General features: G+C 60.2%; 1 protein-coding gene across 1 annotated transcript; it reads right to left on the bottom strand.

The window, feature by feature from the left end:
- Positions 1-1392: 1392 nt before the first annotated feature.
- Positions 1393-6633, bottom strand: TUBB4A (tubulin beta 4A class IVa). Its single transcript, XM_046684518.1, has 4 exons — positions 6466-6633; positions 5823-5931; positions 5622-5732; positions 1393-3076 (listed from the first exon to the last, which is right to left on the bottom strand). The coding sequence occupies exons 1-4, from the start codon at positions 6520-6522 to the stop codon at positions 2019-2021; spliced, it is 1335 nt and encodes a 444-aa protein (XP_046540474.1). The 5' UTR covers positions 6523-6633; the 3' UTR covers positions 1393-2018.
- Positions 6634-7826: the final 1193 nt, after the last annotated feature.

The raw sequence follows: 7826 nt of genomic DNA, 5'->3' as shown, positions 1-7826 counted from the left end.
AAAACTCTAGGGTGGGACCCAGGAAGCTGTGTCCTGGGTGATTCTTTGCACACTAAAGTTTAAGAAGCACTGGCCTTCAGCCCACTCTCTCAGCCCCTGCAACGATAGTGTAAGTCCATCAATCCCTGTATTGAATCCTTTTCTGTTTAACATGCTTCAAATTGTCCCCACACTGAACTCTGGCCGACAGAGTTGAATCAGAGTTCTAGAATGAAACTGTCAGGGTTTGAACCCCAGCTCACCACTTCATAGCCATGGGACCGTGGGCAAGAGACTTTGTGTGGCAAATTGTGATTTCCAAGGATAGCCACAGCCTATCTCCCACCCCACATGCTCTTCTGGAGTCTTGCCTCTCTACCTTCAAGAGGCGGAGTCTATATCCCATTCCTGTGAACCTGGACAAGCCCTTGTGACCCCCTTGATCAGAAAGCCAGAGGACACTATGTGGCTTCTGGAGCTAGGTCAGAAAAATGCAATGCATTCCTCCTTGCTCTCCTGGGATATTTGCTGTTGGGGAACCTAGCTGCCAGGTCATGAGACTGTGGAGAGATACTGGTGCCCTCCTTCCACCTGCCCCCGCTGAGCCCCCAGCCGATAGTTGGCATCAACTTGGCAGCCACGTGAGTGAATCCCCTTGAAAATAGATCCCTCGGCCTCCAGATGAGGTTCTCCAGCTGATGCCACGGGAAGCAGAGACAAGCTGCTCTGCTGAGGCCCTGACCGAGTTGTAGCTTTGGCAGCAAAATAAATAACTGTGGTTGGTTTAAGCCCCTTGACTTTTGGGGATACTTTGTCACGCAGCGAAAACTAACTGATACACTTTGTCTCTCTAAACCTTCATTGAAAGGAGATAAAAGCTCAGAGCTCACGGGGTTGGTGTGAGGTCTCATGAGATGAAGCATGCACCAGGCCATCGAAACGCTCCCTATGTGTTAGTGACTGTTATTCTGCTCCTCGGCTGCTGGCCCAGGCTGCCATCTCCCAGCATCCTTCCTTAGACATTCGCCCCTCCTGCTTTGCATACTTGCAAGATGCCCCATAGAGAACGGTAGCAGCTTCGTCGCCAAGCACCCACTCCATGCCAGGCTGCGTGCCCACGAGTTTTCCAGAATCCTCACAAACATCCCAGAGGTGGGTGTGTGGGGATCATGAATGATCCCCTGTGACCCCATTCTCCTGGTGAGAAAATCGAGGCTCCAAGAGGGCAAGTGGCTTACTCAGCACCAGAGAGCTGGCCTGGCCTGTCTGACTCTGAAATCTCTGCCCCGCTTCCCCCCAACCCCCAGATTAGATGTCCCTTCAGTGTCCACCTCCATCCTTAGGGGGCAGCTCTCACTTGCCAGCCCTCCCACGGGGGGATGAAAAATGCACTCCACGGAAACACAGCAGGACAACAGTTAATTTCTTTATTGAAGGTGAGATGGGGGGGAAGAGAGAGGGTCGGGTCGGGGGTACGGCCTCTCCTGCCCACATGCTCCAGGGTTTCTCTTTCTCCCAGCTGCAACCTTCCACCAGCCCTGGAAAGCCAAGGCCGGTGGGAGCTCAGGGGCGTGGGTTCAGGGAGGAAACAGGGGGTTCAAACAAGCCAGGGAGAAGGTGGGGTCAGAGGGGAGGTGGAGCCCAGGGGTCAAAGGGGAGGCAAGGCTGGAGGCGAAGGGAGGCTCAGAGGGAGGGGTCAAAAGTAAACTAGGTCTTCTAAGCCTGCGGGTGCCATGGGGTTTGTGGGGCAGGTCAAAGGTGATGGGGAGGTCAGGGGTGAGGGAGAGTTCATGGAGTTAAAGGCGGGGTTTGCGGGGTCAGAGGTGAAGCAGGGTTCACGGGGACGTGGAAGTTGGAACAGCTCAAGGGGGCTGGAGAGAAAGTGGGGCTCAAGGGTGAAAGGTCGGTCAAGGTCGGAGGAGAAGTGAAGGTCATAGGGTCAGAGGGGAAGTGGGGTTCACGGGGTGGGAGGGGGGGCTCTGGGGGGTCAGAGGTCGGCAGCCTAGCAGGGGGGCGGACACGAAATGAACCGGAGGGCCCTAGGCCACCTCCTCCTCGGCCTCCTCCTCGAACTCGCCCTCCTCGGCCGTGGCGTCCTGGTACTGCTGGTACTCGGACACCAGGTCGTTCATGTTGCTCTCGGCCTCGGTGAACTCCATCTCGTCCATGCCCTCGCCCGTGTACCAGTGCAGGAAGGCCTTGCGCCGGAACATGGCCGTGAACTGCTCCGAGATGCGCTTGAACAGCTCCTGGATGGCCGTGCTGTTGCCGATGAAGGTGGCGGCCATCTTCAGGCCGCGGGGCGGGATGTCGCACACGGCCGTCTTCACGTTGTTGGGGATCCACTCCACGAAGTAGCTGCTGTTCTTGCTCTGCACGCTCAGCATCTGCTCGTCCACCTCCTTCATGGACATGCGGCCCCTGAACACCGCGGCCACCGTCAGGTAGCGGCCGTGCCGGGGGTCGCAGGCGGCCATCATGTTCTTGGCATCGAACATCTGCTGGGTGAGCTCGGGCACCGTCAGAGCCCGGTACTGCTGGCTGCCCCGGCTGGTCAGCGGGGCGAAGCCGGGCATGAAGAAGTGCAGGCGAGGGAAGGGCACCATGTTCACGGCCAGCTTGCGCAGGTCGGCGTTCAGCTGGCCCGGGAAGCGCAGGCAGGTGGTGACCCCGCTCATGGTGGCCGACACCAGGTGATTGAGGTCCCCGTAAGTGGGGGTGGTGAGTTTCAGGGTGCGGAAGCAGATGTCGTACAGGGCCTCGTTGTCGATGCAGTAGGTCTCATCGGTGTTCTCCACCAGCTGGTGCACGGACAGGGTGGCGTTGTAGGGCTCCACCACCGTGTCCGACACCTTGGGCGAGGGCACCACGCTGAAGGTGTTCATGATCCTGTCCGGGAACTCCTCCCGGATCTTGCTGATGAGCAGCGTGCCCATGCCCGAGCCTGTGCCCCCGCCCAGCGAGTGGGTCAGCTGGAAGCCCTGGAGGCAGTCGCAGCTCTCCGCCTCCTTCCGGACCACGTCGAGGACGGCGTCCACCAGCTCCGCACCCTCTGTGTAGTGGCCCTTGGCCCAGTTGTTGCCGGCTCCGGACTGGCCTGGAGGGGGAAGGCGAGGGGACAGGCGGGCAGTTATGGGGAGAGTCCGCCCTCAACGGCACCCACAGCCATCCTAGGAGTGGCATAAGGTAACTGTTCTCTCTGCTTCCATCCTTGCCCCGCTTCGCCCAGCAGCCAGAAGGGTCCTAAATCGAATCATGTCCCACCTTAGCTCAAAATCACCCCAGGACTCCCATCTTCCAGCAAAAGCCCACCAGGCCCTGCCCTCTCTCCTCCCTCTTGCCCCCTCAGTCCCTCTGCTCCAGCCACACAGGCCTCCTCACAGTTCCTCCAACATACCAGACGTGGTCCTGCCCCAGGGCCTTTGCACGGGCTGTTCTCTTAGCCTGGAATGCTCTTCCCCCAGAGACCCACATGGCCCCTCTCTTATCTCCCTCAGGACTTTGTCCGCCTCAGCGAGGCCTTCTCTGATCACCCTACACACAACAGCACCCCCTCCCATTTCTTATTCCTCTTCCTTGCTTTATTTTTCTCCGTTGCCCCGACGAACCTGTGTCGTCTTACTAATCATGATTATTGTCTGTAATCGCGCAGGGGAGCACAAGCTCCAGGAAGACAAGGATGAGCGTGAGAACATCGGCTGGTATTTTTGTGAACAGGTAGCATTTCTTCTCGCCCCTTCGTCTGCCTCCACTCTGGTCAGGCTCCATCGTCCCTCACCTGGACTGGCCCCTACCATGGTCTGTCCTCCCTGCAGCCCCCACCAGAGGGCGCCCGGGAGCCCTGGGTCGGCCGCCCTCCTCTGCCCACAGCCCTCCAGGCTCCCCCTCCTGTGGTGGGGAGAAGCGAGTCCTCCCTGTAGCCCCCCCAGGCCCGGCATGACCTGCCCCGTCCCCTCCCTGCCCTCCCTCACTCCCTCTGCTCCAGCCACACGGGCCTCCTCGCTGTTCCTCCAACATGCCAGGCCCGGTCTGGCCCCAGGCCATTTTCACTGGCTATTCCCTCTGCCTGGAATGCTCTCCCCCCAGGTACTCACATGGCTGACTCTTCCTTCAGGTCTCTGTTTAACGTCATCTCCTCAGAGAGAACAGTTTGAACCAGGTGGTCTGGCTCCTGAGTCAGCACTTTCATCACCACCCACCCCAGCCCTGCCTCCCAGAGGCCCAACTGGGGTCACCCATGGTCACCCTAGGAGCCCTCACATCCTTTGGCCAACCTCATTTAGTCTTTCCACATCCATTTCTTGAGCACCTATTGTGCACCATATGCACACAGCAGCGTCATTATCTTGCTGAATCTTTGCAGAGACCAGAGATGGGAAGTCACTTGTCCAAGGTCACACAGCTTGTCCCAGCAAACTCTAGACTCCAGACTCTAAACTACCGTGCTCCAAGGAGGAGAGGTGCTGGGGTGCTGGGGGAGGGTGGAGCCTGGGGCCTGAGGCCAAGTCGGGGAGTGCAGCCAGCCTGACCTAGCAGGCCCAGAAAGGGTTTCCTAGAAGGACGTTCATAGAGTGTGCGTGCCCCTTGAATCTGAGTGCTGCAAATGTGCTCATTGTCTTCGCATAGGCTGTTCCCTCTGTCTTGCACACTTTCTTCCCTTTAATGTCCCCTGGTCAGCCCACGTCCTACTCATCTTCAGGGCTGCAGACATTAATAATGATAAGGATAATAAAAACGACAACCAATGCTTATTTACCTTTTCCCCTGGGCTAGGCCCAATTCTAAGTTCTTCACACGTATTAACAGGTTTAAGCTGTGCAATCCTGACAAGAGTAGGTCTTTTTGTAATTTTTGTTTTCAAGGTGAGGAAACTGAGGCACACAGCGATTGAGGAGGCCACCCAAAGTCACCGAGCTCACTCAATGGCTGAGTCTTACTTATGTCTCTTCGCATCTCATCTCCCTCCACGGGGCTGTCAGCTGCAGGAGGACAGACGGCTTTGTCCAGGTCGTTCTCGGCTGTATCCCCAGGAGATACAGTAGGCATGGTATACAGGAGGTGCTCAGTAAGTGTCGAAGGCATAAACGGGCAGAGGTGGCATTTGCATCCGGGCAGTCTGGCTCCTGTCCATACTGTTTTATTTTATTTTAATTTTGTTGAGGAAGACTAGCCCTGAGCTAACATCTGCTGCCAATCCTCCTCTTTTTGCTGAGGAAGACTGGCTCTGAGCTAACATCCGTGCCCATCTCCCTCTACTTTATATGTGGGATGCCTGCCACAGCACGGCTTGCCAAGCGGTGCCATGTCCACACCCAGGATCCGAACTGCCGAACCCCGGGCCACCAAAGGGGAACGTGCGCACTTGACCACTGCACCACCAGGACGGCCCTTGTCCTACTGTTAAATAAAATGCCATCTCCTCCAGGAAGCCTTCCCCCCCCATCAGATGTCTCCCCTGGGCTCCCACAGCGGCCTGTGTGTGTGTGCCCCCATCACAGCCCTGACTGCCCGTCCCGCCTCCCGCACTGGGCCCCCGCGGTCGCTGTCATCTCGGATGCTGGGGGTAGAGAACTTTCATCAAGCATTCGGAGGTGAAAGGAACGAGGGCCCACCCATGCCTGTGCTCCACGCTGATGACTCACCGAAAACAAAGTTGTCAGGCCGAAAGATCTGGCCGAAGGGGCCGGAGCGGACGGAGTCCATGGTGCCCGGCTCCAGGTCCACCAGCACGGCTCTGGGCACGTAATTTCCTCCTGCAGGGAAGCAGATGGCGGCAGCTGGGGCGAGTGCCAGGAACCAGCATCCCGTCCCCTCCCAGCCCCGCAGATGCCCCTGTGTCTTACCTGTGGCCTCATTGTAGTACACGTTGATCCTCTCCAGCTGCAGGTCACTGTCCCCGTGGTAAGTGCCGGTGGGGTCGATGCCATGCTCATCACTGATCACCTCCCAAAACTAGACAGGGTGGTGGTGGTAAGGATGGAGAGACGGGGACCGCCACCGTCAGGCCTGCCCCTGCCTCCCTGGGCCCGGGACCCCCAGCCACCTCCCTAGCTGCCACCTGCCCCCCAGCAAGGTGAATGGGGGACTTAGAGGCAAGGGGTGGAGGGGGGAGACAAGGATGAGGCAGCAAGAAGGGAGAGGTGGGGGCGGGGTGGAGCAGAGTCACCACCCCAGCCAAGTGGGCTGGTGTCAGCGCGCCCTGACTGCAGCCGCGGGGAGGGGCGCGGTCTCTTTGTGCGTGTGCAGGGGACAGAGGGCCAGCTGTGAAGCCAGCTGCGGCCAGCGGACAGGAGCCTGGGCCCCACCCCCATCGGCCTCTTTGTTCCCAGTCTGGCCTTCCCCCCGCGCCCCTCCCCCACCGTCCCCGGGGTGCTAGCCTCCTGGGGACCCCGTCCCCCAAAAGGCCCAAGGTGGGGGAGCTCTGCGGGGCTCGAGGGCTCCGCTCTGCTCTCCTCCGTCGTCTCCCCGGGCCCGTCCCCCGCGCACCTTAGCTCCGATCTGATTGCCGCACTGGCCGGCCTGCAGGTGCACGATCTCCCGCATGGCGGTGGCGCTGGTGGGGGACGCGTAGGCGGGGATGCGGATGCTGGGGCTGCGGCGGCGGGGCTGGTGGTGGACGCGGCGGCGGCGGCGGCGGCGGAGAAGCACGGTCCCTGCGCCCCGGGGCCGCCTCTATATGAGCGGGCGGGGCCCGCGTCACGGCCGGTCGCCGGCCCGCTCCGCCCCCTGGTCCCGCCCCCGGACGGAGGGTGCGGCGGGGGCGGGGGGTGGAGGGACCTCCCTCCCCAGCAGCCTGGAGACCCCCGGGGTCGCAGGCTGGGGCTTGCTGGTGTCCCATGCGCCCCCAACCCGGGCCGTGGGGGTGAGCCCCCTCAGGCGCCGTCAGTATCATCTCCCCCTGCCCACCGCACCCCTCCCCGACCCCAGCCTGGCTTGGCGACCCGGGCTTTGCAACAATCGGGCGGGGGAGGGAGAGCGCCCAGTGAACAAGCCGCCGGGCGGTCCTGCCTCTCTTCCACACCTCCCCCCGCCGCCCCCCTCGGCGGCCCTGCCTCAGTTTCCCTGTCCGCAGCAACCCTCCCCATTCCATTTAGGTCTCATTCGCCAGAACCCTTGCATTAACTGGGAGGGCTCCTCGTGGAGCCCAGCTGGGAGCTCTGGCGTTGCGATCTGTTTTGGGGGGAGGGGTCCTCGATTTTCCTTCCCCGTCTGGGGATGCTTGTGGGAGCCGATGGCTCCCCCAGGACACCTCTGTTGGGCTTGGGGATCCACGGCGGGTGGGGTCACCTCCAGCCTTGCCTGGGGTCGAACATCAAGGCTTAATGCAGACATAGGGCTGGATGACATGTTGGGAGGGGCTGCCCTGCTCCCCTCGGATCGGCGTCTCTCTGCTCCAGTGTTGTAATTTATTCCAAGTCATCGCCCTCCCTTCGCGTTTATTAGCTCTGTGACCTTGCTGGGCCGCTTTGCCTCTCTATGGCTGAATTTCCTCTTCTGCAAGATGGGGCAGCCAAGGATGCCCGCCCTCTGGGCCGGCTGGAACCGTCCAATGAGGTGGCCCGGTTATCAAGATGGGCCCAGTTCCCCCTCGCCGGGAATAAACGATAAATTGTAGCTACTAGGGTTACAATTATTATCGGGGGCTGGATAAAACTTCCCGTGTTGCCCCTGAACCAAAGGCCAGGCCTCTTGGGGCCACCTTCTGCTGGCAGCCTCCAGCGCGCAGCCCGGGAGCTTCCTCCTCATTCCCCGTGGCTACTGTGGGGTGGGGGTGGGGCCAGCCCGGTCCGCTCTATGGCTGGGACAACACATTCACCAGTGACCTCTTAATTTTGACCAGTGTTTCC

This window comes from Equus quagga, chromosome 14, assembly GCF_021613505.1.
Source record: "Equus quagga isolate Etosha38 chromosome 14, UCLA_HA_Equagga_1.0, whole genome shotgun sequence".
NCBI lineage: Eukaryota > Metazoa > Chordata > Mammalia > Perissodactyla > Equidae > Equus > Equus quagga.
The sequence above is the reverse complement of the archived record's forward strand: the minus strand, read 5'-3'. Positions and strand labels throughout refer to the sequence as shown.

Bases quoted from the DNA above. Each gene is read 5' to 3' on its own strand.
- TUBB4A (XM_046684518.1), bottom strand. From the start codon at position 6,522: ATGCGGGAGATCGTGCACCTGCAGGCCGGCCAGTGCGGCAATCAGATC. The intron at 5,932-6,465 runs GTGCGCGGGGGA...CACCCTGTCTAG, and splicing joins GCAATCAGATCGGAGCTAAG to TTTTGGGAGGTGATCAGTGA. The intron at 3,077-5,621 runs GTGAGTCATCAG...TTCCCCCTCCAG, and splicing joins GCCTGACAACTTTGTTTTCG to GCCAGTCCGGAGCCGGCAAC.